At 48.5% G+C, this 27,954-nt stretch overlaps 12 protein-coding genes across 12 annotated transcripts; 6 read left to right on the plus strand and 6 right to left on the minus strand.

The window, feature by feature from the left end:
- Positions 1-171: 171 nt before the first annotated feature.
- On the minus strand, positions 172-1,656 carry erg9 (bifunctional farnesyl-diphosphate farnesyltransferase/squalene synthase; the record flags this gene model as incomplete). The annotated part of the gene is made up of 2 exons (XM_057257714.1): positions 172-1,525; positions 1,589-1,656. 2 exons carry the CDS (start codon positions 1,654-1,656, stop codon positions 172-174), a joined length of 1,422 nt encoding a protein of 473 aa, XP_057105172.1.
- A 403-nt stretch (positions 1,657-2,059) lies between these two features.
- Positions 2,060-3,760, plus strand: N7479_010022 (DnaJ domain protein; the record flags this gene model as incomplete). The annotated part of the gene is made up of 5 exons (XM_057257715.1): positions 2,060-2,165; positions 2,225-2,268; positions 2,331-2,424; positions 2,485-3,536; positions 3,590-3,760. The coding sequence occupies 5 exons, from the start codon at positions 2,060-2,062 to the stop codon at positions 3,758-3,760; spliced, it is 1,467 nt and encodes a 488-aa protein (XP_057105173.1).
- A 544-nt stretch (positions 3,761-4,304) lies between these two features.
- On the minus strand, positions 4,305-5,036 carry N7479_010023 (uncharacterized protein; the record flags this gene model as incomplete). Its single annotated transcript, XM_057257716.1, has 3 exons — positions 4,305-4,324; positions 4,387-4,535; positions 4,600-5,036. 3 exons carry the CDS (start codon positions 5,034-5,036, stop codon positions 4,305-4,307), a joined length of 606 nt encoding a protein of 201 aa, XP_057105174.1.
- A 1,147-nt stretch (positions 5,037-6,183) lies between these two features.
- Positions 6,184-7,767, plus strand: N7479_010024 (histidine phosphatase family protein; the record flags this gene model as incomplete). Its single annotated transcript, XM_057257717.1, has 1 exon — positions 6,184-7,767. The coding sequence occupies one exon, from the start codon at positions 6,184-6,186 to the stop codon at positions 7,765-7,767; it is 1,584 nt and encodes a 527-aa protein (XP_057105175.1).
- Positions 7,768-8,651: 884 nt separating this feature from the next.
- N7479_010025 (uncharacterized protein) lies at positions 8,652-9,841 on the plus strand (the record flags this gene model as incomplete). The annotated part of the gene is made up of 3 exons (XM_057257718.1): positions 8,652-8,747; positions 8,796-9,382; positions 9,442-9,841. The coding sequence occupies 3 exons, from the start codon at positions 8,652-8,654 to the stop codon at positions 9,839-9,841; spliced, it is 1,083 nt and encodes a 360-aa protein (XP_057105176.1).
- A 552-nt stretch (positions 9,842-10,393) lies between these two features.
- On the minus strand, positions 10,394-12,211 carry N7479_010026 (uncharacterized protein; the record flags this gene model as incomplete). The annotated part of the gene is made up of 1 exon (XM_057257719.1): positions 10,394-12,211. One exon carries the CDS (start codon positions 12,209-12,211, stop codon positions 10,394-10,396), a length of 1,818 nt encoding a protein of 605 aa, XP_057105177.1.
- Positions 12,212-12,837: 626 nt separating this feature from the next.
- N7479_010027 (Y-family DNA polymerase) lies at positions 12,838-14,777 on the minus strand (the record flags this gene model as incomplete). Its single annotated transcript, XM_057257720.1, has 2 exons — positions 12,838-14,547; positions 14,601-14,777. 2 exons carry the CDS (start codon positions 14,775-14,777, stop codon positions 12,838-12,840), a joined length of 1,887 nt encoding a protein of 628 aa, XP_057105178.1.
- A 122-nt stretch (positions 14,778-14,899) lies between these two features.
- N7479_010028 (DNA damage response protein RcaA) lies at positions 14,900-17,212 on the plus strand (the record flags this gene model as incomplete). The annotated part of the gene is made up of 5 exons (XM_057257721.1): positions 14,900-14,936; positions 14,985-15,047; positions 15,103-15,182; positions 15,235-15,386; positions 15,439-17,212. The coding sequence occupies 5 exons, from the start codon at positions 14,900-14,902 to the stop codon at positions 17,210-17,212; spliced, it is 2,106 nt and encodes a 701-aa protein (XP_057105179.1).
- Positions 17,213-18,101: 889 nt separating this feature from the next.
- On the plus strand, positions 18,102-19,849 carry N7479_010029 (uncharacterized protein; the record flags this gene model as incomplete). Its single annotated transcript, XM_057257722.1, has 2 exons — positions 18,102-18,525; positions 18,591-19,849. The coding sequence occupies 2 exons, from the start codon at positions 18,102-18,104 to the stop codon at positions 19,847-19,849; spliced, it is 1,683 nt and encodes a 560-aa protein (XP_057105180.1).
- A 763-nt stretch (positions 19,850-20,612) lies between these two features.
- On the minus strand, positions 20,613-21,994 carry N7479_010030 (glycosylphosphatidylinositol-alpha 1,4 mannosyltransferase I; the record flags this gene model as incomplete). Its single annotated transcript, XM_057257723.1, has 3 exons — positions 20,613-20,783; positions 20,854-20,961; positions 21,011-21,994. The coding sequence occupies 3 exons, from the start codon at positions 21,992-21,994 to the stop codon at positions 20,613-20,615; spliced, it is 1,263 nt and encodes a 420-aa protein (XP_057105181.1).
- A 1,780-nt stretch (positions 21,995-23,774) lies between these two features.
- On the plus strand, positions 23,775-25,184 carry N7479_010031 (DUF3712 domain-containing protein; the record flags this gene model as incomplete). Its single annotated transcript, XM_057257724.1, has 3 exons — positions 23,775-23,980; positions 24,046-24,470; positions 24,526-25,184. 3 exons carry the CDS (start codon positions 23,775-23,777, stop codon positions 25,182-25,184), a joined length of 1,290 nt encoding a protein of 429 aa, XP_057105182.1.
- Positions 25,185-25,493: 309 nt separating this feature from the next.
- N7479_010032 (uncharacterized protein) lies at positions 25,494-27,906 on the minus strand (the record flags this gene model as incomplete). Its single annotated transcript, XM_057257725.1, has 3 exons — positions 25,494-26,489; positions 26,548-27,619; positions 27,677-27,906. The coding sequence occupies 3 exons, from the start codon at positions 27,904-27,906 to the stop codon at positions 25,494-25,496; spliced, it is 2,298 nt and encodes a 765-aa protein (XP_057105183.1).
- Positions 27,907-27,954: the final 48 nt, after the last annotated feature.

Consider the following 27,954-nt stretch of genomic DNA (forward strand, 5'->3'; position numbering starts at 1 on the left):
GGTTAGTAAGTGTGGCAATGGAAAGGAAAAAAAAAGTTATGTTATTATCAATACACATCGGGGGCACCGGGGCCGGGCGAGAAAGTAAGACAATATGCCGCCGGGAGGGGGAATCGAAAATATTAGACAGTAAAAGGTCGTAACGCCGTGGATGTGAAATAATTAAGACAATCAAAGCTCCGGGTGTTCAAGCTGCTTCTTGACCGGCGGCCGGAGGTTGCCGGACGTAAGTTCCTGGAAGGCAAGATCGAAGCGGGCGCCCATCATCCAGGCGGCGAAGATCATGATACTAGCGATAATGACAACGATAACGCCCATGAGAGCCATGACGAAGTAGACATCATTCTTGTTCTCAGCTTCTTCCTGCTTCCTCTTCTCCTCAGCCGCAGTGAGCTCACCAGAGACCTTACGCTTGGCGGCCTCGGCGTTTTGAGTCGGGAAGATAGTCTCAATGAACTTCTCGATTTGTCCACAGACAATGCTGATCTTCAGGAAGTTGGGATCCCTGGGGGTATTCTTCTTGTGGATTTTGCGGACGTACACGCGGAAGGTGTCGCACAGTACCGATAAGTTCTGCGTAGACTTGTGCATAAGGTCACATGCATCTCCCTTGGTGATCTTGATGTTGCGCTTGAAGATATCGGGGTTGCGGAAGCACAACTCCATTGTGGCGATAGCCATGGACTGCGGGATGGCACAGAAGTTGAACACACTCTGCTCCCGCATACCGGCCAGGTAGAACAGGCACTCCTCGGCGTGCTCCAAGGCGTTCAAGACCATCTCCGAGTTGCAGTTGAGGGCTGCCTCGAGGTGCTCTGGCTCAAACAGATCCTCGAAGTTGTCGACATGCTTGGACCAAATTTCTTGGGGCCAGAATCGTCGGTTATCATCAAAATCTTCCCGGATATCACGGATGATATTGGTCTTCTGGAGGAAGAGACCCATTGACTTATGCAAATTAGGGCGCTTCAACAGAGCCGGGTTACCGAACTGAGCCTCGACAAAGAGACGAGTGAGGCCTTCGCCAACCAATCCAGCGACATAGTAGCAGTACAAATCATACTCCTCCTTTGTCTTCACACTGGCATCGTCATTCTCTGCCTTCACGGCATAGTCAGCCATGCCGTTGCCCATCTTATCAGTGATGTCCTTGATGATAGCCTGGTATTCAGGCTTCATGTTCATGAACTCAGTGATCACGTGGTTGAACTGAACCAGCAGCTCACGATCCTTCTCCTCCGGCCGGTTCCCAGTGAAAGTCCAGCCATCCTTTGCCAGAATATCCTTGAAGTTCCGGAGGAGAGGTTCCTTGGTAGCTAAGGGAATAGAAGTGTCATCCTCAATGGTATCCAGCCCACGGAGAACCAAGTAGAAAATGCAGATGGGGATCAACAGTTCGGGATGTAACTCCTTGATCACAGCACTGAAACTGCGGCTGGTCTTGTCCAAAAACTTGAAGCAGGTCTTCTGATTCTCGGTCTCTTTTTGCTCGTTACGCTCGTGAGGCGGGTTGTGCCAGATTTTCCTATGCAAGGCGGATGATTAGCTTCGAATGCGCAAGGTGAATTTTGCGGATTCAAAGACATACCATTGGAGAATTGCCCTCAGCTGCATGGGGTGGAAGGAGTAGTAGAGAGCATTGCCGACAAAACCCATGATGGGCGGGGAAGAGGCGCGTAGTCCGGGAGATTCAAGAAATTGTTACAAGGCAAAGCAGCCCAATCTTCAACAAGTGAAGTAAAATGGAAATATGATCCGGAAGAAGATGAATTGAAGAGTATACAAAAAAACAACAAAACCTGGGGGAACTGCGGATGGGGTGGAGGGAAAAGGGGAAAAGGCCAGAGCAGATTAAATGCAGAGTTAGCTATCACGTGATTAAAACAAACCATGCATACAAATGCCCCCCACATGATATCAGCGCCAACTTCTGAAAAATATCTTGAGGTTCTGCCTAAAACACACAATCTAATCTTTTTTTCTTCAGACCTTTTAACTCTATTGAAATTATACCTTCCCTCAAACCCTCTTTGTTCTCAATTTAGGCTCGGTCGCTGCGATGGTTGCCGATACTGCCTACTACGAAGCCCTAGGTGTGCCACCTACGGCCACCGAACTGGAGATCAAGAAGGCCTACCGGAAGTTGGCTATTGTCACTCACCCAGGTATAGCCCCGCTTTCGACCTTAGACTTATTTACCAGTCATTCTAATCCGTCGCCCCAGATAAGAACCCTGGAGATGAGACCGCACACGAACGTTTCCAGGCGGTATGGTTGCGCAAACCGAGGGATGATGCACATTACACGACGCTGATATCCTGCTTCTATAGATCGGCGAGGCGTATCAAGTCCTGAGCAACGAAGATCTCCGAAAGCGATATGACAAATTTGGCAAGGAGGAATCAGTGCCTGGTGGTGGTTTCGGTAAGTCCATTACATGGTCGTTAATGTCCAGCACAACGTTTCTGATTTTGTCTTTTACAGAGGACCCGTCCGAATTCTTCAGCATGATCTTCGGTGGGGAGGCTTTTGTTGATCTTATCGGCGAAATTTCCCTCATGAAGGACCTCACCGCGACTATGGACATCACCATGCAAGAATTGGAGGAGGAAGAACTGGCCCAGTCCGCGGAAGAGAAACTTAACATCCACGATGAGGAGGTGAAGGCCGCAGGTGGTGATCCGGCTTCTGCTCCCGAAACCCACGTTCCTTCGGCAGGGGCTTCCCCTGCAGCCGCAGCTGCAGCTGCTAGTTCCTCCGAGAAACCAACCTCCGGCCAGACCTCTGGCGTCAGCACTCCTCGACGAAATTTCGGTCAACAGGCTCTCATGGATAAATCCGAAGAAGAAGCTCGCATGGAGGCAGCCGGTCTGTCTCAGGAGGAGAAGGAGCTGCGCAAGAAGGAGAAGAAGAAGGGTCTCTCCAAGGAGCAGCAGGAACGTCTTACCGCCTTCGAGGATGAACGCAGAAAAGCTCGCGAAGATCGTGTCAACACACTGGCAAACAAGCTGATTGACCGTTTGAGCGTTTGGACTGAGACGGACAAAGGCAAGGATGTGTCCCATGCTTTCGAGGAGAAGATCCGACTCGAGGTCGAGAACTTGAAGATGGAATCTTTCGGCCTGGAAATTCTTCACGCCGTTGGTCAAACATACGTTCAGAAAGGCACTTCCTTCCTCAAGTCACAGAAGTTCCTAGGTATCTCTGGCTTCTTCTCCCGCTTGAAGGACAAGGGCACCCTTGCGAAGGAGACATGGACCACCATCTCCACAGCCATTGATGCGCAGATGACTATGGAGGAGATGGCTAAGATGGAGGAACGTGGTGGTGAGGACTGGACTGATGAGAAGAAGGCTGAATATGAGAAGAGAGTTACTGGCAAGATTCTCGCCGCGGCGTGGCGTGGCAGCAAGTTCGAGATCCAGAGTGTCCTGCGTGATGTCTGTGACCAGATCCTGAGTGACAAGCGGACTCGACTTGAGAAACGCGTTGAGCGTGCGCATGCGCTGGTGATTGCCGGCAATATTTATGCGAAGGTACATATACGCCTTCTCCATCTAATAGGATTATGCTAACCACTAGCTTTTAGGCCGCACGCGACCCCGAAGAAGAAGGTGATTACATGGCCTTCGAGCAGCTTATGGCCGAGGCCATGAGCAAAAAGGGCAAGGATGAGAAGGACAAGAAGAAGAAGAAGTCCAAGCACGACCATGACGAGACCCATGGCGGAAAAGAGCCTGTTCAAGAGACCACTGTTTGATTGCCTCATTATTCATCTCGTTTTTTTCCCTTCTCTTTTGGTTGAGTCCCATCTCGTACTTTGTCTTTCTTAATAGCCGGTTCATTATATCCTGGACATACATGTTGGGTTTCTTTTTTACCTCCTCACCTCCTCTCGGGCTTAACTATTCCGTCCTTTACAGCAACCGGATGGATGCGGTTTGCAACACGCCCAGTTCGGGCGATAGATTGGACTATATACCTCCTTTGCTCTTTGATTAGTCGCAACAGCATGACAGCGGTTTGGTGCGGATTGTATGGACATAGATGCTTATAATAATCATATAGAAACAAATATTCCACGGTTGGCATGATATATTATTAGTACTATAGGTGGTATAAGAATAGAGAAAACACGCAGAAGATGTGACCCTTTCCCAATGGAGACTATTACTATTCCTTGCAAATACCAGGGCCAACAATACAACGAAAAACCAAAGCAAACTGAAGCGATTATGCTGGACTGATCTCATGCGGACATGCGTGGTGCTCATTTCCACACTGTGTGCAAGGGCGAGGAAGGACTAAGCGATTGATTGTTCGGCTGTTCATGAAGAACATTAATATCAAAACATCACAGGTTCCATGGAGCAACATGATACGTACCCATCGGCGCTTCATGGGCAGAGCCTACGCTAGTCTGGTTCGCAGCAACCCCGTTCTCCTTTCTGAGAGACTGGTACCCAGCCCAGTCCGATACCAAAACACCACACATGGCAAGAATGGTGAATACGACGAGGGCAACGAATAGTAGCCTAGATATGAGTCGAGGGTCAGGTCGGTTTCTTGTATTGCATGTGTATTGACTGGGGACTATACCAAAGGAGCACGCCGAAGGCAAGCACGGCATTGTAGTAGGGGTTTACACTAGTACCACCACCAAGGAGACTGGCAAGATCAGCAAAGCATGCCAGCCAGAATACCATGGTAACGAAGTAAACGGCCACGAAGGTAGCGGAGAGGACAGTGTTGAGCTTTGCGGTCACGGAACCCTTGCGAGTATAGTACCAGGGCAGTACTAGGGCGGCGACTGTCACAAAAATAGTCCAAACCGAAGAAAACACAAGGAATACGAGGATAGCCGGAGGATCCAAATTGACCTGGCCGTATGAATAGCCCGAATATGCATTCCAGGTGGTGATTTCATGTGCGCCAGAGTATGCGGCTACGATGAAAGCCGAGAGACCTAACTCAATAATGGCGAAAACCAAAGAGGTGCCCAATAGGGCATACAAGACAATACTGAGAGCCAGCATAGTGAGGTCAATATAGCTAGTATATAGGTACTTTGAAAATCTGTGCAGATCCAAGAGTATCAAAAAAAGAAACAAAGTTGTTCGATAGGGGCCTCAAGGGACAGGATCCCCTGTTCTTTATGATATCTTTCGCATGCGGCTCATGATAGATAGAGCTCATAATTGGAAACAATGCAGAATGAGCCTTATTTGTAGCTTGTGGACCAGTTGGGATAGAGATCGGCGCCACTAAACAGTGTCGACTTCCATGACTCGTGTCCAATACGAGCACCCACATCGATATGGCGTTTGCGCTACCCAGATTGATACAAGGTAAGCGAGTGGATCATTCTGAAGGTCTCGTATAGAGTTGAAGTTTTGTGATGTCTAAGCCTAAGTCTCTAAGCCCAAGTGTTGGCAGAGGGTTGTTGTCATGTGCCGAGATGTAATGTGTTCCCCCTTTGACCTTTTCTTTCATCACAAGGTTTATACGAATGTAAAGCCTATTTAATGATCGTAGCCTGTTGGCTTTTCTTTTTTGGTTTTCCCAGTCAGCCTTGGAAATCTCATATTTCTCCAACTTCTCCAACTTCGCCAACTTCTCTAACTTCGCTGTCTGTATACCAGATTAAAGGACGTTGTACTGTACTTCACAAGGCTAATCTCAGCAGCAGGGAATAAGAAGTGCAGTCAATAATATTGCAAGTAAACAGCTTCGAAGAGCTGGAGGAATGAATAAAAACAAAAGAGGGAAGAAGGAGGCATTCCCCCAACAAAAGGAACTAGCTTGATATATCAGGAGTTAGGTCACGCGATCAAAATACAACTAAGCATTCCCCACCGGCCTTGGCTGATATCTTCGGAGATCACCGTATATCTTATCGTGTTCCTTGAAATCCAACATTATCACTGCCCTATATCATTGAATTAAATTAAACAGCAATAGTTCAAGGTAACATCGTGCCGGATTTAAACGGCGGAAGTGATTCTACAGTGATTCCACACAAGGAAATGGATTTGGTCGATCTCCTTTCCCCCCTCTCCACAGCCCTCGCATTTGAGCAGGACTGATAACATGTCACATACATAACAGCCTGTAGACGTTGTCAATTTCTCCCTTTTCTCGGGACTTCATCGAGTAAACAGCAAAATATAAGCATCGATAAATATGGCGTCTCTACACTCATCTGCCATGGCTTTACTAGCTCTTGTTGGCAGCACTGCCGCAATGGCCTCAGGCTCCTCCTCGCCCCCAGCTGGTCCTACTGGTCTTTCATATCCGTCCGGGTTTGATATGAAAACAAGCTGGGCCAACCTGAGTCCTTATTCCGATGCATCTGATTTCACTATCCCCAAGGGTTTTCCATTGGAGTGTGAACTATCCCAAGTGCATGTGCTACACCGCCATGCCCAGCGGTATCCGACACAATGGCTTCTCGATGGAGAAGGCATGGAGAGCTTCGCCCAGAAACTGGTCAACTACACCAAGAAACATCCACACAAGAAGATCGGCTCTGGATCACTGGCTTTCTTGGACGATTGGGAGTACACGCTTGGCTCGAACACTCTGCTTCCCACGGGTGCTGCCACCGAAGCTAGTTCCGGCGCCCAATTCTGGAGCCAGTATGGTCGGTTGCTCTATCGCGCAGAGAACGGTGAGCCAGCCTGGAATGCTTCGTTGAATGTGTATCCTAATGGCACCGCGCGCCCAAAACCGACTTTCCGCACGACTTCGTATCCCCGAATCTTGGAGAGTTCTCGCTGGTGGCTGGGTGGCTTCTTTGGGAACACAGGAGCCAACAGCTCATACTCGGAATACGATCTGACTGTAATCCCCGAGGTCACAGATTTCAACAACACCCTATCTTCGACCAGTTCCTGTTCCAGTGGTTTAGAGCCAGGTGACAACGCTGCTCCTATATTCGCCGAGTCTCTTGTCAAAAATGCCCGGAAGCGCCTTGCTGCACACCTTCCAAAGGATCTGAAGCTGGACACCCTCGACATCATGGCGATGTTCAATATGTGCCCCTACGAGTATGCGACTCTAGGCCAGTCATCGTTCTGCGCGCTCTTCACTGAGCAGGAGTGGCGCGACTATGAATACTACGTCGATCTCCAATTTTACGGTAGCTTCGGATTCGGCTCCCCAAGTGGCCGCGCCCAAGGAATTGGATATGTTCAGGAACTTGCAGCGCGCCTGCAGTCCAAGCTCATCATGAGCAGTGACAGCAGCATCAACTATACCTACGATGATAACACCAAGTCATTCCCGCTCGACCAGCCACTGTACATGGACATGTCCCACGACGATGTCATTGTATCCGTACTGGCTGCTTTGGGTCTAAGTTACTTCAATTATGGTCCTCATGGTCTGCCTGTCTCCGTTGCACACGCCCCGCGCCGCAACTTCAACATCAACCAGATGACACCCTTTGGCGCTCGTCTTTACTCTGAGATTTGGACATGTCCCAAGGATGTCTCGTTTAAGAATCTCCAGGTGCAGAAGTACAAGAACCCGGATCTGTCATCCAAGCCTCACACTACCGATTATATCCGATTTGTGCTGAACAATGCGCCCGTGCCTCTGGATGGTCTTAAGGTCTGCGATGGCTCTGTGAATGGATTCTGCAAGGTCAAAGATTTCCTCAGTGCTATGCCTGATCTCAACAAGCAGGCGATGTACCAGGAAGCTTGCTTTGGTGACTACAATATCACTACTCAAGTGGGCAATGGACAGCCGAGAAAGCCTTGAATAGGGATGTGAAACTTGCTTGTAGCAGTGCAAAATATACCCGGCTTTGATCTCAGCGATATATACACGGATGTACATTTTCTGATAAAAACTAGTAGTTAAGATGAATTGAATAACCCTTTTGGACTATACACAAACACTTGTCACCTGATATATTCAGTGGAAGACCATTTCAAAGTGATGTCATTTCGAACAATATATTGTCGTACGATGTCGGTTCTATTCCATCCGAGCAAGATGCCGAGTATGTTGTCGATCAGGCTGATTGATAAAAATCCGATTGGATGAATCTCACCAAACTCAGGGCATAGAGGTCGAATGATCCGGAGTTGATTGCAAACCTCGGTATACTAGATCACATTACCCTCTTGCAAAGGTGTACAAACCTCATAAATGTTTCATTTAGCTTTCATTTATCACAGTATCCTATAGTATACACCACATGTATGCAAAATTTTATGCGTTTCCAATGTGGGATTTCCCCGCGCAAGATCGTCCATATTCCTCGGCTCGTTCATTTTAACATGAGACCTACAATATTGTACTTCACTTGATAATCATTTTCGTACAGGCTGTTGATAGAACAATGGGATATATATAAAATCGAGTTCAGCGGCTTGGTTCCAGTATATACTATTTCAAAACTATACCTACAAATTTATTTTCATCGCCTTGCTATAGAGATGGCATCGCTCACTATGTCCAGTATCAAGGATTCCCTGCTATTAGGCTCTTTGTTACAAGCCTCACCGTATCAAAAGATACTATGTGTGCTGCTAGGGCTAGTAACATATCTAGCGTTGACATCTTCACTGCGTTTCCAACGACGACAGACCCTCCACAAGAAGTATAGTTGCTACGGAACGAGGCAATCTATGCGCAGAATGACCGATCAAGATGCCTGGGCAATCCAAAAGACAACCATGCAGACTGAATTTCCCTTCATTGTGCTCAAGTCACTGCAGTTTGCCCTCTTCCGTGTATGCAATGCTCATCCATTTATATAGCTTGAAGCTAACATAGAGTAGACATATGGCATTCCAACAATATCTACCCTACTCCTCAAGACATCTCAGTTATCAGACTCTACAACGTCATTCAAGCGATATGCCGACACAGGTACACTGATCGGCGAATTCATGGCCTTCGACCCACGCTCCGAGCGAGCACAGACAGCAATAGCCCGAACCAACTTCCTGCACAAGGGCTACCGAGCCAGCGGCAAAATCCTCGAAGCCGACATGCTATACACACTAAGCTTGTTCGCCCTCGAGCCAATCCGGTTTGTGAAACAATTCGAGTGGCGCGAGATGACTGAAATGGAACGATGCGCTATCGGAACTTACTGGAAGAGTCTTGGTGATGCACTGGGGATAAGTTATGACCCTCTGCCCTCTGGAAACACTGGTTTCCAAGATGGGATTAACTGGCTGGAGGAGATTGGTGCATGGAGCGAGCAATACGAAGTCCAGCACATGAAGCCACACCCTCGCAACAAGGATATTGCAGAAAAGACCATCGACGTGTTGGTGTATAATTTGCCAAACTTCTTGAAGCCGTTGGGTACATACTTGGTGTCATACCTGATGGGAGATCGACTACGGACCGCAATGATGTATGCATCTTACTACACAATCACCACACACAGAGAGTCTAATAGGTTCGCTTTTCTAGGATGGATAAGCCCCCGGTATTCTTCGGCGGCATGCTCGCCTTGATATTCAAGCTCCGCCAACTATACTTGCGATACCTATCACTCCCACGTCCCAACTTCATGCGCTTGGACGTGTTCACCGATAAACCGAACAAATACGGCCGCAACTGGGTGCTGATGTATGATGGAGCTCCGTTCTATGTGCAGCCCACGATCTGGAATCGCTGGGGGCCGATGGCGTGGTTTAAGTGGTCGCTAGGACAGCCTTTGCCTGGTGATGACGGCGACAAGTATTACCCACAGGGTTATCACACCCACGATCTGGGACCGAAGTATTTTGAGGGCAAGGGATACAAGGAATTGGAGGATTTCAAGGAGGCTCTTCGCCAGCAGCGGATGGGACAGTGTCCATTCCTGTGATGTGACACCTGAAGTGAACCAACCTTGTTGATGATGTTGACCATGATACATATAATGATATTTGCGTTTTTCAAGCAGGATACGAGAGTAACCATAGTGAATTCTGATCTTTCGTTTCTAAAAGAACAAAGAAATGAAACAGTGAAGAACACAACATTGAGCCAACATAATCAAAATTCTATGATTGTCAAGCGTTCAAGTCAATTAATGCGCGCAGAGACATAATATAAACATACGCAGATAATAATTGCACATCGGGTATCTTTCATAATAGCCAGAAAAAAGTGTTCGAGATGGATAACATGATCGGGTATAGAGGTCTATCGTTGACTATTCTGTCTGATGGAAATTGTGAACGCAATGCAAGAAATGTATGAAGTCCAGAGTGCAAGTCGCTAAGCCCAAAAGAGTGAAAGAATAACCTGTATCAAACGGAGAGATGAAGCGACAATTCAGAATGAAAGGCATCAAAAAGGGGTATTGTGCAAATGTATGAACAGGCAAGAAAATAAATTCGATCGTCCCACCGGGAGACGAGGGCAAGAAATGGTATCATGTACTTAGATCACCAGAGATAGAGGGTGTAGGAGATATTGTTCCAATAGATGGCGATTCAACAAAGGACAGTTCGGAGGTCAACACAGGAGAAAAGACGGCGTTGGCAGGTTTGTATTCGGTCGCAGGGCTCAAAAGACCACGACCGCTCTCACCGATTTCGCCTAACTCTTCAGGTGCTAGGACTCGACCCCCTAGCTCAACGTCTTGAACACGGACGTTGTACTCAAGGGCACGCTGTCCTTCCTTGATGAGTTCTTCGGTCCATCCTAGACATCGCTTGAGGCTTTGATTCATCCTCTGGCTATCTACCAGGACGTCCCGATGTCGTGCCAAGTCAAGCATGACGCGTTTCTCGTCATTGACACGGTGCTTGGCGTCGTGCTCGGCCAGCAAACCTGGACTCATGATACTTTCATCTGCAGTTGAATCCTCGTCGCTGATATCAGAAACCTCGTCATGTGACCGGTTAGAAACCTCGCTTTCGCCTTCATCCAGCTCACTAGTTACAGAAAGTGCCGCTCCGGAGAATGAACGGGTGGAAGGTGCCATTGATATCCGTCCCGAGCGGCTCAGTCGTCGGAATCGCCGAAGTTCTGCCTTTTGTTGTCTCATTTCGCGCTCCAGGGTACGATTGATGGCCAATAGCGAAGAGTTGCTAATCTCCAAGTCCATGATCTTGCGCTCGGTACGCGCATTAAGAGCTGCCTCGCTCGGCCCCTCGGATTTCCCGGGGCTGAGCGGTGCGGGAGGGCATGTATCAGTCGAGACGGACGATACATTGCTGAAGATCCGAGGGCGAAGGGTGGGGATCTGTTCTGACATCACGGGCGCTGTCCCTTCACCAAAATGGCTCCCAGATATGATGACTGGGCTGGCTCGCAAGCTATCTTGTGGATGATTGATATAGCGGCCCGAGTCGACACTCGAGGACTTAGTATGTCGGATCGGTGCTGGTCGTGGTTTCTCGCCGATTGTACTAGACGATGGCGAGCCAAGACGCGGAACGAATACTAGTCCATTCTCAGCGCTGGCTATATGTGGTAATCTCATATCTTCCGGATGGTGCGAAGCAACGTCTGAGAGCGCGGGAGAGCTCAAGCGCGAGGAGGAAGGTCCTGGTTTGCTGGCGGGCAGGGGCCGGGGAAGACCACCCGATCGACGTTTGGCAGAAGTAGATGTAACACTCGATTGTTCCCCTAATGAATTTACTTCTTGGTCTCCATTCGCATATATGAAGCTCGAGGCTGGGGATGTCTTTCCTTGAGGCCTCGGGCGAGAAGCATCTGGCGGCTCAGAGGGATGTGATGATTGTGCATCGGACGCATGAAAGAACAGCGGAGTTCCCGATGTAATATCCGAGAAAGTATTTGGACGTGATATAGGCGGATTCTCTGCTGTCAGGGTCTTCGCCCTTAGACTCCGGGGTTGTTCCGGCTTGACCCCACGAGCAGGGCTACGGTCTCGACGGCCATAGCCGATTGTTGACTGAGAGTATGGTGTATGTGGAGAGGGAGAGAGGCCAGGTGATGTATTTGTGGGGGAATAGATAGCGCCATCTCGCCGATTTGTTCGAGGACCAGATCGTGGAGTGACGTTGGCGCTTAGGAAGGTCGGGACCGCGGGGGAGTTGTCCTTGGAGGGGGTGGAATAGGGGTGGTCGGGTTGTGGGAGGCGGCGAGTAAATCCTGGACCTGGACTTGGACTTGCAAGCTTTGGTGTCAGGGGAGCCTTGTTGCTCCTATGAAATGCAGCGCTGAGGGTGGGCGTAAATGGTTTGGCAAGACTGCCGTTGTTTTGTTTATCGTAGGTCATAGTTGCGGGGGGTGCAAGTTATGGCATTGCGAGGTGCCATAGGATATGAGCATGATGGCACCAGCCAATAGAAAGAATCACCTGTCTCTTTTTTTTCCTCTCTCGTTTTAACAGGGAATTTGTGGCCTGATTGAAAGGAAGAGAAAGTCAAGAGAAAGTCGAGTGACGAAAACAATGCCACCCGATTGGGTTTAGGGCGCCGCTTCACCGCAACGTGGAATTCCTTACTTCAACGAAGGGTCGAATTATTGATATTGTAACTTTTGGAGATTTCGTTAGATCTCTATTGTTTGCGGAAATTGGTTCTACAAGGCCCCTCAATTGACGTGTCATTGCCAATATGGCTAGAGACAAAGGGAAAAAAAACCAATACCCATCTCGCCCCTAGAAGTCCCGCTTCTGTCCCGAATCTGGCGGCTGTCAAGTGGAGACTTTGAAACACGGTGAGCCTGCAATAATATAACAATAATTGCTGCATTCCACACTAAGCCTGGGCCTATGGAAAGCAAGAGCTTGGTCTTGTTCTGCTGGGTTGACCGGCATTGCATATCATTAGGACATTTTGGTGAGTTCTGACCTCGTCAAAGTTCACGTTATATCAACAAAGGCATCTAGAGGGGGAAAAGTCATTGAAAAAAGAGTCGTTTCTGTTTTGGGTCCATTTCAGGAATACCAGCCTGGGATGGCATCTTCCTTTTCCTAGAATTTTGGGGTATCAAGATTGTTTCTTCCGAGGTGTCCTGCACCACTTCGCGGATTGTCTGTCGGGAGAGACAGAAGTCCACATGCTCGTTGAATTTGCGATCATCCGCAATCTGTGGTCGTGTACAAATGGGGCAATCCCACATAGGGACAGCTTCGACTGCCTCTGGGGCTGCAGAGGCCTCTGGTTCGGGAGTAACAGAAATATCAGGTGTTTCTTGACTCAGCCGCTCTAGATCATTCATCTCGTCCTGGATTTCCTGACGAGCCGCTGCCTCGAAAGCCTCCTCGGCAGAAATCTCGCGATCTGTATTTACACCAGAGGCCGATATATGGGTGGACTCAGAAGTGGGCTCAGCAGCAGGTTTGGGTTGTGCCGCTACGCCGAAAAAATTGAGTCCGACTTTCTGAGTGCTGACCAGATTCGAGCAGCGCAGGCCAAGAAGTCGTAGTTTGATGTTCGGAATATCCTTCTCAAGCTTGGCGAGCATAGGCAGAGCAAATGAATACAGGTCTTTTGCCAGGGAGACGGCCCGAGATGGAGCCGTCTGGCGCGTGAGCACTTCAAAAGTATGCAGTTTGACTTTCAGGGCTAGCGTGCGGCCTTTGAACTGAGTCCGCACCAGGTCCTTTTCAAGTTCCTGCGCAGCCCACCAAAGCTTCGCTCGAAGTTCCTCCTTGTCTCCAATGTCATGAAACGTAGTCTCTGTACTGACGCTTTTACGTTCGTGGGTCTCAACAGGTTCAATTTTGGTCCGCCCAAGGCCCAGGTAGCACTGGGCCAGAAATTGGAAAGCCTTCTCTCCAAATAGCTTGGTCAATAAGGCACGATGTGGGAAAATATCACCACACTTTTTGACACCTATTGATTCCAGTTCTCGCTCGAATACGCGGCCAATTCCATTAACTTTGCGGACCGAGAGGTCACGCATGAATTCCATAATTGCCTCGCGTTCATTGGAGACCTGGAATTGCCCATTTGGCTTGTTGAAATTGGAGGCAATCTTTGCGATCTTCGCGTTAGCAGCAATTCCGGCTGAAACGGACACTTTGGTTTTTTCTAATATCTCTGCACGCATCCGCTGAACAACCTCACCAGGCTCCATTTGATTTGCGTCGCAGTATGGTGTGATATTCAAATAAGCTTCGTCTATACTCGCACTCTCGAAAAGAGGGTCGTATTCGGCCATGATAGCGCGGATTTCCTTGGCCTTTGCGGTGTATTTGTCGTAGTTCTGCGGCAAAAGGACCAGCTGCGGGCATAGCTTTTTCGCAACAAACGAAGCCATGCCACTTCTGACGCCAAACTTCCTCGCCACATAATTGCAGGTTGTCAGGACTCCTTTACCTACTGCCATGGGCACCGTCTTCAATTCGGGCCGGTCAAGCTCCTCGACAGCGGCAAAGAATGCGTCACAGTCCACATGAATGACATGTTGAGAGAGATCACGGGTCAATTCTAGCTCGGCGAGGTGTTCGTCGGCACGTCGTAGCTCACTGCTCAAGTCTAGACGTTCTAACCGTGCCTTTTCTTTTAAGATTCGTTCGATTTTCAGCGTGAGATTCCGATCACGCTCTTGCTCGTGATTAAAGAACTTAGAGCCCTTGGAGGCATTATAGATAATCTCCGATACCTGAAAACTCGAGTTCAGCTGTAGCTCAATATAGATACAATCATCAGGCGCACCTTTTGTTGATCGACTGAGTCTTGACCCGCTTTGGTTAAAGAGGGACCGAGTAGCTGATATTTCAGGGTGTCAAAGTCCTCATCAGTAGCTGGCTCAGGCTGTGGATTACTGCTAAAATTCTCCCCTGAGGACTCCATATTTTCAAGCGTCCCATCAATGGCCGGTGGATAATACATGATGAGACGAGAGCGCGGGATTCAATTTGACGCGGAGTCACGTGGGTACGCGTTTCAATTTGCGCGAGCCTCAGCTACGTAGCTCGACGTTGAACAATCTCTCGGTATGCGGACTTGTCGTCATGTGGATTCTTGATTCGACCGGTGACTTTCTAGAAGGTGGGGTATTCAATCGAAAAGGATCGATCGGTTGCTAAAACGTCATAGGGAAGCGCGTGTGGCTGCGCCCTGGAAAGAAGTATTTATTCGGTCGATTCTATCGAGATGGAGGTGTGGCCCATTTCACTTAGCGGATCATACAATTTCACTAATATCTTATTGTTAGTCCGCCATGCCGTCAATCATACTTCGATATCTCGCAAGCATATGACCATTGAAATCTCACCGGTCAACCCGAGAGATGGGGTACGGTTGAACCCCCGCAGTGATATGCATTCTATGGCTAATACCAGCCCAGTTATCACCACGAGCGCGATCCAATATCACTATCACCGATCTGGACTCAAAGAAAGGGACAATCGTTGACGGAAAAAGAATTCAAGGAGAATACAAGTTGGAGAAGAGCGATGAGCATATCATCCAGCTTGCTAAATACCAACATACGCTCCGGTGCGCATGGCTGCTTATAACAGGCTTGAATCCCAGCTGATGATATTGATAGGATCAAATGGGAGCCCGTGGTTCTAACGTTGTCAGCCTCCTCCAAGGTGGTGCGTGGTGAAGATCCTCTAGCCCATGTTCGCTCACGTCTAGAAGACCTCGACATCAAGACCGTCATGGACTATATTGTTGATCACACAACACATGTGGTACAGCGCAAGCGGAATACAGCCAAGGGTCTTCAGGCACTGGTCAACGGGAAGTACATAGTAGATGATTCATATATCGATGCACTCGTCTACGCGGCCACCCCCAGTGATCTTGACAACGTGGAGTCACTCTGTCCTCTTGAAACAGACTTCGAATCGACGTGGCCCGATCCAAATAAACACCTCCCGCCTCCCGGGAAAGAGCCAACTCAGCGTCCCGCAGCTGCTTTCGCTCCAAATTCCGCACGTCTCAATGTCTTCGAGGGATATACGTTTATCTTCGGTGATTCAGCCCAATTTGAAAACCTGCAAGGTCCAATCAACAATGGCCAAGGAAAGGCACTTTTGTATGAAGTTGAAGATGGAGTTACAACGGCCACAGATATCGTTCGGTTTATGAAAAAAGCAGCCGGAGGGAAAGCCGTGGGCAGCGTGCGGCACGGTTCCGGGGGTGTCGTCCTTGTTCGCTTTCGATCAAAAGGAGACCTCGAACAATGGTCTATTGACGTCGGTAATGAAGTTGCCCTAATGACAGACCAGCGCGTGATAGAGCAACGAGAATTCCTCGACGCTATTCTGGGAAATGATGCATCACCCCTCTGCCGTGCCTTGCCCACGGAGGAGGGCTCCAGCCAGATCTCCGCACCTACGCCAGTTGTCGAGGCTGAACAGACAAGCCAAGCAATTTCTATTGTGGTATCACCCCCTGATCCTGAGCCTAGCCAGCCCTTGAGATCTCAGGCCAAGACACCCCGCGTGCGTGCATACGTCAGTAAAATGAAAACCTTTGATGACGGATTCGACATGGAGTCTGTCCCAGCGTATGCGCCCGAAGAAGAGGACAACACCAATATCACCTCCACTCAAACCATGGATATTGAAACTCAACAGCCTTCCCAAGCAACACAACCCCTGGATACAGTAAAGGAAGAACCCGAGGAGGATACGGTCGCTGATCTTCTCCCGGGCGCCCGCGCAATGAAGCGTCGTCGTGCAGAGATGACTCGCCATAATCCAGAGAGTGAGACCGTAGCTCCCAATTACGAGGCCCCGAAACCCAAGCGACCTAAACTCGACGTGCTCGAAGCCGCACGGAAACACCGGGAAGATGAAGAGAAACAACGCAATGAAGACTCACACCCAGTCAACCTGGACGATGTGGATGTGGAACAATTAAAGAACCTAGCTATTGTGGAGGAAATGGAAATCCCCGTCCGGAACGCGCCAGTGCGCGAGGTCGAAAGCTCAGACCGATGGGACGATCATTGGAATGGGCGCAAAAACTTCAAGAAATTCCGCCGAAAGGGCGAGCCGCGTAGTCGAGCTCGGGTCCAGACGGTAATCGTTCCTCTAGAAGAAGTAACCCGCAAAGACTATGGAATCGGCGATCACTATTGGGCCGGCAATTCCACTGAGACAAACTCTCGAATCGAGCCCGAGGATCCGGGCTCTGAAACTCATCACGATGAAGTTGCCCCATCACGATCCGAGCCGTTAGCGACTACACGCCCTTCGCCTGAACCGACTCCAGACCCAGTCCCGGCTCGGCGCCCGAAGAGAGCTCGCGAGGAGCGTGATTCGGACAGCGATGATGGACTTCGTTTCCGGTTTAGACGTAAGCGCTAGCTTATAGTTGCTTTTGGTCTTTTCTTTGTAATAGTTTTGTAGCGTCTATTCTGCATTGATACCCGCCCATTCATTTGCTGATCTAAGCTTGTCTGTGCCTGTAAACAACTAATGATTCAATCACAATACCTATGAGTTATCTGTCTTCTTTATCATTACCTGGAAGACGACATCTATTTGGTTAATAGGGCCAAACAAACTATCACGGCCCACGTACACGAACTATAACATGGTATAGTACTCAATAAAAACATGTAGTTACAAATACTAGCTCCGATGTATTCTTATAATTTTCATGTTATTTTCTTGATCATCATCCTCATTCTCGTTTAATAGCCCAATATCAAATATCCCAACAGTAAACGTCCGTGTCGCGCAACGTCTCTTTTTCTTTTTAACCTCCTGCTCTCATACATCGTCACTTTCTTCTACGTGTACTCTGCAATTTCTTTCATTTTAGTAGGTTTCTTGCTCTTCCCCGTCTCTCACTTGCTTCTCATCTTGTTCTCATCTCTTCCACTTTCCGCCGGCTTACCTCTCTCTCTTCCCCGCCAATCCCCTTGTTCCAAGCCACCTTTTCAAGCTGCCCAACAGCCTGATCGGCGAGCGCCGCCAGACTTGTAGTTTATCTTTTTATTTCCTTCGTGAACTTGATCCGCTGACATATTCCGCCTGTAGTGAGACCGATCGTCGGGCCGATGCGGCTTTGATATGAGCGGCTAAGCACAGCTGTAAGTACGATGTATATGCATAGCCCCGGCATGACCTGTTTGCACTGACGTATGTAAAATTGTTATCAGGCCGCAGTCTCTCATCTGAAGAAGAGCAAGTCGCATCAGCGACCTCCAACTTCCCTGATCATCTCCCCCACCCCTCATCCTTGCCCATCATGAGCTCCGCAATTCCCTCTACCCGGCAGGTGTCCGTGAATTCACCTGCCAGTGCACCCATTGCAGCTCCTGCAGGTGCAGAGAAATCCAACTGCCCCGGTGCAAAGATTAGTGAAAATAGCGGCACTTCCAGCCCTATTCCCGCCGGTGAGGACCAATCTCATCTCCCCGCAAATGTCCCCACATCAACTATCTCAGCTCCGATCCAGTCGGAAATCCACTTTGTCAATCTCCCGGTTGAGATCCATGAGATTATTCTTGATCAGCTCTTTGGCGAAAGAGCCTCAGCTGGTAATCACACAGCATATGGTGCTCAGCACTGGACCAAGGCTCTCCACCATCCGCGGCGGAAGGCCCTCTCTAACCTGGCATTGATTTGCCGAGTGTGGACTGGGCTTGTTCAAAGCCGAATTTACCGCCATAGTGAGTTTCATCTAACCGTAAATTGAAATTTGAATGAAATTGTACTAATAAATGTGTTTGTGTAGTCAGAATCAAGGGCAGTAGAGAAGGAGTGGCCGACTGTGTGCGGTGGTTCAAGAGAAAGGCGCATTTGATTCCTTATGTCTGCCACATTGAGGTCTGGATGCCTATCTGGGGAGATCGGGCTGTTTGGCCTAACATTTCTGGCTCAAATACGGCGCATTATGCCGCTCAGACAGCCGCAGGACATGTAATACCCATGCAATGGAATCAGCACAACAATCAGGTAGAAGGTATCTTTTATTATCGCCGTGCACTCAACAACGCTTCACTGGAGGATATTTTCAAGCTTGTTCGGCTCTACTTCCCCGCAGCCCGAGTTCTCACACTGGAAGGCGGTCATTGCAAGAATTCGCCCAGGATCCGCCATTTCTGTCATGATAACATTCTCCAACGGCGTCTACCTGTTCTTGGAAACATTCAGACATTGATCATGCGAGGTTCCTGGAACTTGATGCGCAAACTTGACGACTGGGATAACATCGCACGGGCATTGCCGGCATTGAGTGAATGGCATTGTTCTTGGGCCCAACCCCATCTAAATGCCTACTTCATCATGATACACATCCTTACCTACCCTCCAATAAAACTCCGACACATCAATATCAGTCTTGAGGGACTTTACAACCACAATGATGATGTGCTAGCTGGGCTCTTTGGACATCGAAAATCGCTTCCTCCAATCTGCAGTCTGCTTGGCGAGATGGCTCCACGTTTAGAGTCATTCACCTACACTGGTCGAGTGTGCTGGTATTTCTTTGAGACTTTGAAACAAAGTGCAACGGCAATGAGTTCTCGTTCTCGGCTCAGGTCAATGGATATTGTAGTCAAGGCATGTTGTCATAAGCAGCAGGTAGACGGCTCGCATCACTGGTCACAGTTGAGCCAGGGGATAGGTGGAATTACCAGCATGGAGTTCATTCTTGCGTTCGAGGCAATGGTGATCAAGGCAATCGAGTGTCTATCTGTACTCCCAACCTTGGAGTATTTGCGGATCCGTTTTATCGACCTTGATTCAAGCTGTCCCCCTCTGAACCCTTATTTCCAACTTTTCAAAAATGAGTGCACTGGCCTGTGGAGTGACGATATCCTGGAAGCTTTGCGCATGAACCGGCCATCGGCCGCATTTTTCTCCCTTACAGATGGAATATACGCGGAGTACGATGACCAGCAGATTGTGGGAGCCTTGATGCCCCGAGTTCGCCCCCTTGGCATCCAAGTGAGCATGTACAGCCTCATCGCCGACAGCTCCAACCCTTACTAGGCTCATCGCTTGCCTTCGTCTTTTCTGAGCGTTACAGTCTCATTTTCGTGTTTTCCTCTCATCGTTCAGCATAATACCCCGTCATCGTTTCCGTCATTCAGCGAATTTCTCGTTGAGCATTCATTAATTTTTTCTTTGTGATATCACGTCGGTGCATGCCATTTTAGGAGACTTCTGGTCTCCTGTGCGCCATTTGTGTATGATCAGACTCATAATTCTTAATACCTGTTAATGTGTCAGAGTACGCATTTGCCTAAGTGGCTGCGAACTTCTCCGATTCGGAGAAGTAAATCGGAACAATGAAACCGAGCCCGCCCCTAGTGCATGTTTTCTTGTTGACCAGCGTGTCTGTTCTCGGCTTTTCGTCTTTAAGAGGGCAAGCTTTTGTTTGAATGAATAAGAAAGGCACCATCGCCTTGCGATATGGTGCGTTGATCGGAGGAGTTAATCGGGGAATCCGAGAGGAATCGGAGATTCATGTCCTTGTGCTCTCGCCGGTTGACTTGATTCCCATGGCCATGCCGGCCCATGCCGGCCCATCGGGCATTGTCTGATGGCTTTTTTTGTATGTGTGTATGTATGTGTGTATGTATGTGTGTATGTATGTGTGTATGTATGTGTGTATGTATGTGTGTATGTATGTGTGTATGTATGTGTGTGTATGTATGTATGTAGTCAAATGTCTCTCGTCTTGAAATCATCCTTGCTTTTATCTAATATCCGTAACTATGTATACATCTCTACTAAATACATTAGTTCCCCTTCATTTTGGTGCAACTGTGATCTCGCCAGCACGCTCCCCTCCATCCTGAACGATGATCCCAAGAATCCAGACATTCACGGCAAAGAAGAAGAGCCCCGCGAGGAACAGTCCAGGTACGAATGATGACAGACCCAGGAATTCGAGGTTGTAACCTTGGTACAGCCAGAGCGCCTATATTGTTGTCAGGGTCGGATTCCCAAGTGATGATTGCGGCATCAGAGGATCGGAAGAAAACACATACCTGTCCAGCAACCCATAGTATGGCTGCTGATACACCCAGAGTTGGTTTGCGGATGAGCGAGGAAGAGGGTAGGTAAAATGGAAGCAGGATGAGGTACCAGAGGAAATACTAGACGGATTAGCTGCCAGTATGACCACTGTTGAATGAAATCACATACCTGACTGGTACAGACTTTGTTGAAGGTGACAAAGGTAAAGGTCTGTGCGAGCATCGCAGTAGTCAAGCTCTTCTTTGCCAAAACGAGAGGTAAGGCAACAACCACAAGGATTAACTGTGGGAGGAAGGCCAGTGCCTCAAAACGAGTTTCGGCCCCACCGGCAGCAGATAGATAGAGCAGTGTACTATAGGGAGAGAAATTATGGCGGTGGTCGATGCGAGTAAGATGGTGTAAGAACGTGTGATGGAGGAATGGTTGTCCGTACTGTATGTACATGACGAAGTTCAATGCCACAAAACTGGCCAGTGCTGCGACAGTAAACTTCACCCGGGACGGAGTAATGAATCCCAAAGCCTTTGATAGCAGATCTGAGCTAGCTGGTGCAGACCCATCGCGCTCAGCATCCCACCACCAGAGAATGGAGATACCGTAAATGAACGGATAGATTTTGAAGTGCACAGCAAGACCCAGAATAAGCCCAGCAAGAACAGGCTTCTTCGTCAAAGTTGCCCACAGAAGCGCTGCAACAAGCACGCCGAGTAGCCCTTCCGAACTACCACGGGTACTGATATTGGCAACCATAGGATTCCACAGCCAAACAGCGGCAACATATCGCAGCGCGCGCTCGACAGGAAATTGATAACATCGGACAAGCAACTGGACAACGAGCCATCCAGCAAGAACATCAGCCAATGCAAAAAGTGCCTTCCCAAAGGCGAAAGTCAGTGTTGACCAAGGCGCGGCACCCTCCCACGCAGTCGGGAGAAGCATCCATGCTAGGAGCGGCGTGTAGCGGTAAGTATCGCGGGCGTAGGGTGACTCGCCCTTTGCAACATAGCGAGCAGCATCAGTGAACACCATGTAGTCGATATCGGTGTATTTCACGGCGGAGTTCGCGTCCTGCCAGCCTCCATAAACAAGGAGAATGAGGCGGAGGGCTGTTGCAGCGAGGAAGACTCGCGCCGGAGAATTGAAGAGAGCCATTCTCTTATCTCAAACTTGTTTTCCCCTTCTTCGTTCTTTGGTCACAACCAAATGAAGAAATTAAAGGTTGCTAGATTGTCTGTTGCGGCTAGCTCGCATAATTGGGCTTGATGAACCCCTTGGCAGATGTTGTGTGGGGAGATTAAGGAGCTGCACATGCAACCAATTTTTTTGGTCTTGAGATCTGTAGTGACCGTGAGTGTAAATTAATTTAGTTTAATTTCTACCCCACGCAATTCGTGCCTGGTATATTGCCGGATGTTTACGTGGAAGATGTTGATGCCATTCCCGTCCCAGGGCCGGGCCTCGCTGACTTAGCATGGTCCGTGTCCACCCGGAGATTGCCTAATCGGGACAGAAAGTATATACCTCCGGGTTATGTACCCATGTACATGGTAGGTATTGAAGTACCTTTAAGACTACATATGTAAGTGATATAGACTGTTTGGTCAGTTCCAGTGGCTCCCTTGGGTTTGGAGGTTGGGTGTAGGATATCTCTTGTTGGTTTCATGGTGTCTCCCAAAGGTGTACCTACGCTGGCCCCTGTATTGCTATATCCATAGTGAGGCAGATATACGATATAGTCAAATAGATTGGCTCTGCCTGGGGGATTTCTAAATTAAAGATCATAACCCCACCGAAACAAAATCGCCCAATCAAGTGGAACATCCACGTTGTAATTCCAAAATGCGGGGAAAGGGACTAAGAGATTGCGGGGATATCAACGTCTCCGCACTACCTCGTATATCGTACTCTATGTTGCACACAATATACGCCAACACCAAATGATGTGATGTCACCGCAGGTACATTCTTGCCCAAAGCCTACTTGATGGCAATCTAGGCCAGTCATATTCAGTGTTTGGCTTGGCTAACCAATACGTCGATGTAAGTGGTACGCCACTAAGAGGGGTTATGTACTTGATGGGTTGAGTGGCACTCTGAGACCTTCCTCTAGATCCTAGCTCCTTCAAATTGGGCGACAAAAATGCCGACAAAAGGGTTCATGTGAAAGGTAGACAGCCCGAACAATATCCATACGTGTCTAGTACGGAATTGGACGTTTATACCCAGGTCCATGTCTCAACATTTCAACAATTAGGCGTAGGCCAAACAATGCTGTCCCCGCATATGTGATTGGTTGAATAAAGCCAGAGAGAATGATTGAAGTTTCTGATTGAATACCAAAGAAATCAGAACCAAGTCAAGTTACACAATGTAAGCTGACGGCCATGGACTACACCAAGGCACTCAGAATAGGGCCCTTAATGTCAGACATTTGCTGTGTAATCAAGAGATTCAAGGACCCATTCTGCCAAGAGAGGTACAATATTATAGCTCAGGCCTGTATCACTTAAATCGCTTGCGTAAAAGGCTATCGTCCCGAGGTCCGCTTTCAAAATACAGCCGGCTAAATTAGGACAACTGGATCTAATAGGTCACATACTGTCAGATGATGTGGTCTACTTTTATACTAAAAGTAATATCACAGACTAGTCGTGAATCTAATCTAAACCTGGCTAGTCCTAACAGAGATGATTTAGTTCCCTAGTTAGAGATGCGCCGCAGATTCATCAATGTTAACCATGTACTTCATATACCACCGTACATAGCAGATGAAGATGACGATCCCCCACAAAAGAAACAAAGTTATGTTATAAAATTGATTGTATCCTGTTCCTCGGTATCTTTTCATAGACATATGACAGTTTCATAAAGGTTTGGTGATTATATAGATAGATCTTCTTTTGTATTCTTCTCTTCGTTGGAGAGACTTCATCATGATGAAGGGCATGGGAAAGTACATTATCGGGGCCAATCGACAGCTTCTCATCCCAGAGTCCGATGAGTCTGGGAAGCTCGAGAAAGTCGGATCCTCAGTGAGCTCGACCTCGAAAAAGAATAAGTTCCGCCAGCATTGCAGGCGATTCTGGTGCATCTACCTCATTGCCAATGTGATATTCTTGGCTATTTTCCTGCCCGTGTTGTAAGTCAAAATACTCTTTTGTTTATTTCCATGCTTATTATCAAACTAACATTGCCAAAAAAAAGCTTTCTGGTGGCGATTCCTGCCATCGCCCAACTTGTTGTCAACAAATCAGACATACGAATCGTTAATGCCGAAGTGATGCACCCAACAGCAGACACAGTACGAATGACGCTAGAAACAAAGGTGAACTTGAAGCTTGCGCTGGGTGTTCGGCTCGATCCTGTTGTTTTCTATACCTTCGTACGCTCCTCCGGCCATGAGAACGCGTATGCAGGAATTGAGATCCCTGGGCAAACTATCAAGGGGAATTATTCACTTGGAGTCACCGACCAATTGACGCCAATCCTCAATATGACTTCCTGGGAAACCTTTGTAAGTCAAGTTGTCCACCAAAAGGGAACAGCACTATCTCTATATGGAAAGACCACTGGATATCTCGGTGTCCTGAAAAGCCACATTATATTGGATAAATATGTGGTGATTCCAAGTAAGTACTTCACCATAGAGGCCTTCCTTCATTCATTTTCTAATCTTTGAAATAGCCTTAAACAAGTTTAAAGGCTTCTCCCTCGCCGATAGCACATTTCTCTTGCCAGCAGAGGACGACGGATCCAACCTCGTCGCCAATATTACACTCCCAAACCCAAGCACCTTCAGCTTCGAAGTTGGCACGATCACACTTGATCTCAAGAGCGGCAATACAGACCTAGTCCTCGGCAGTGCGACGATCGAAGACGTCACACTCAGACCAGGCAACAACACATTCCCGTTAAGAGGCGTGATCGATATCGGTGGGATGATCGCCAACCTCGCCGAAGTGCTCAGCTCACAGGGTTCCGCCCTTAGGACAGGCGCACTTAGCCTGACAGCTGTGACTAAATCAATTGTATCAAACGGCACACTAATCCCGTACTATACAAAGGCTCTCGCGTCACTACCCCTGGTAGCAAACGTGAGCATCGGCGATGTTCTCAAAAACTCGCTCGCTCGCTTAGGCTCGAGTGAGGCATTTTCAGACCCCGATGACAAACGCAGGAGAGACCCTGTGCAGTTTGATGGTCCGGTTGGATACGGTGACGCATATAATCAGGTCGCAGGTCTGAAACACAACAGGCATGTTCAAAAGATCTTCAAGGATGAAGATTCTGAACAACGAGACGCAATGATAGATTCGCTGGCTCGATATTATGCGTCGCTATGAGTATATGTATGTATGGATGATTTCATTTGATATCAACTATATCTCCATGACAAATTTTGTCCATGAATTAAATATTGATATCTAGCCTGCCGAAAGCCTGTAGGTAGCGTTCGAGTTGTATCTATCAATATGACAGGCGGAGTGTCATGGAAATATGAGAAATCCCCAAGTATTTATTACTTTAAGAAGCATTGAAATAAAAAATTTAAGTCTGTCATGTATTCATTTCCATATATGCCCTATGCTATCATGCTGAATCGAGAAAATCCCAAAGGAATCAAAGAAAAAAAAGACAAGAGAAGAGAAGAATCAGTAATAAAGTCCGGGGTTTGTAAAATACGCAGGATCCGGCATGGAATCAAAATACGCAGGTTGTTCCCCGAATTTTGAGGGTTTCTCATGGTCGGGGGTCAGCAAAGTCATCGCATCATTCCTCCCATCAATTTCGGTGACAACTCCCGGCCACAAGTTGTTGTCACTCCAGCTCAAATACTCCCAGAGATATTGGCCCCCTGAATCATCCGTGAACGGGGTAGTAGCGAGGGGATCAAGGAACCCATTCTCGCCTATAGCCATGTTGCTGCGACCTTGTTCGGGCGGCGGGAACATAAGTCCCGTATCCCGACCAGCGGGATAAGAGCCACTAAGCATACTACTGGAAGAAGGAGGATCGGTGAGGTCCTGCCCCCGCTTGCTAGCCTCGTAGATACACGAGATAGCATCCAGCGACCGCTTCGCCGTATGGCCAAAGGACCCCATACGGGCCAAGGTCATCATGGCCATTTCTACCTGCGCTTGACAGGACTCGACGGAAGCTCGGGGGTCATCCACCGTTGGATCGTTGAGGAACAATCCCACCAAGGGAACCAGAGAAGCCTGGAAGGTCCACCAGACAGCATTCCATCCGCACAGCTGGTTAAGTTGTGCAGTAGCAGCGATATTCCGAATAGATTCCTCTGCGACAGCGCGACATTTTTCAATCGCGGTGCGCTCCTCCAATCGCAGTGCGATATAAGGTACGCGGCGCATGGCGTAGCTGAGAAGGGTTGGTCGGTACAGGAGGATTCGTTGGTTGTAATAGCGCCAGCGCATGACAGTGCGGACGGTGTTTATTGACTCTGAGCAGGGCTCGTGGTCTTTCAGGACGGAAGGGAGGTTGTCCCACCACTCGAGGAGCTGTGCATCTGCGTGGGCCATTTCTTGGTGCTTGACTAGCGGTGCTGCGGCGAGGGACTCTTGGACTTGGGTTGCGATCTTGGCAAAGCGGATGTTTTCCACCAAGGGAAGGATCTCGAGAACGTTTTCCTATTAGAATGACATTAGTCAAATGATCATTCCTTTTCTAGAAAGGTGCAAGACTTACTTTGTCTCGACAGAGAGGGGGTTTAACTGTAATGGTTGAGCCTATCCGACCCATACTAGGCCGACCCAGTGTCATGCCGGCCCAGGTATCCATACAGAACAAAGACCACCAGACGCGGCGCTTAAGATCCATGGAGGCTATCTTCGCAGGGCTCGGCAGTTGACGAGTCTCCGCAAATTCCTTGTGCAGTCCCAGGGCAGCCGCCATACGCAATGCAGCACCCATGAGGGAGTATGCCAGATTCGGTTGGCTGATATAGTGGCAGTACCAGCCGCCCATCAGGCCCATTGCCTGGATAGTCTCGATATGGGAGCTTCCCAGAGAAGTCAGACTCAGGTGACTCTTGCATCGCAAGAAGTATGTCTGGTGTGTTACATCATCGGGACCCGTGGCGGCAATGCAACCGAGAGCAAGAACGATGTTCAACAGAGCAAGCCAATGGTCATCTCTCCGACGACCGGAGCAGTAAGCCTCGCGAAAGGAACGCTCATCGATCATGGGAGCAAAGGCTTGGAAGTAGAGGAAATATGCATCGAGCATTTGCATCTCTGAGGGTGGAATAAGGGGTTGTGGGGGAGTGATAGGGGCATGATTTGGCCATTTGATCGAGTTCTCCTGTTCATTCGCAGGAGTTCGAGAAAAGTATGAGGCACAGCCTGGATCCAACCAGACAATGACCTTGATCACCGCCTGGATGGATGATACACCCAGGTAAGATGAAGGCTGGCGAGCCGACAGCGACAGCCCATTAACGTCATCCGAGACGCCCTCTACTAGATCCGAAGAACTGGTATTACGGCTATCCGGTAGTTCCTCGGGCATTGTTTGCAGAGCCTCGAGGTTGTCATCGTCATTTGACAATGGTGAGACATGGGCTTCCAGCGAAGCCGAGGTAGATGGCGAATCGGCATGATGTGATAGTGTTTGAATGTGAGAACCCGACGAAGCGGTTGTGAGCTCAAGGAGCTTCTCACGTGGTAAATTCACCAATGATTCTGGAGAGTAGTTTGGGAATAATTTTGCCAGTATACTTCTATACTCTTCCAGGGTTGTAGAAAGTTTTTCTACATGTCTGTATACATTAGATGGTTAGATGGGTTGGGATTAGAAAAATAGGCGAGTGACTCACCTCCGTGATGGCCGCGGGTCTGAATAGTGGCACTGGTCTGATTTCTTATACCATCGACATGCCTCACATGGTTTCTCACCATCACACTTGATCTTGCGATGACGACAAGATGTACAAGCACGTAAAGTTGTCACACGTCGACTAATGGATTCACGTCTTTCACTGACAGATCGGTTGCGGGCAGGAGTTGCTGCCGTTGGGTTCTCGAAACCCTCGAATGTATGAAACATTGTGATAGAAGTTATAAACTTATAAATTCACATATAGACCACACTATG

Source organism: Penicillium vulpinum (genome assembly GCF_028829585.1).
Source record: "Penicillium vulpinum strain IBT 29486 chromosome Unknown utg000004l_segment0_segment0, whole genome shotgun sequence".
Lineage (NCBI taxonomy): Eukaryota > Fungi > Ascomycota > Eurotiomycetes > Eurotiales > Aspergillaceae > Penicillium > Penicillium vulpinum.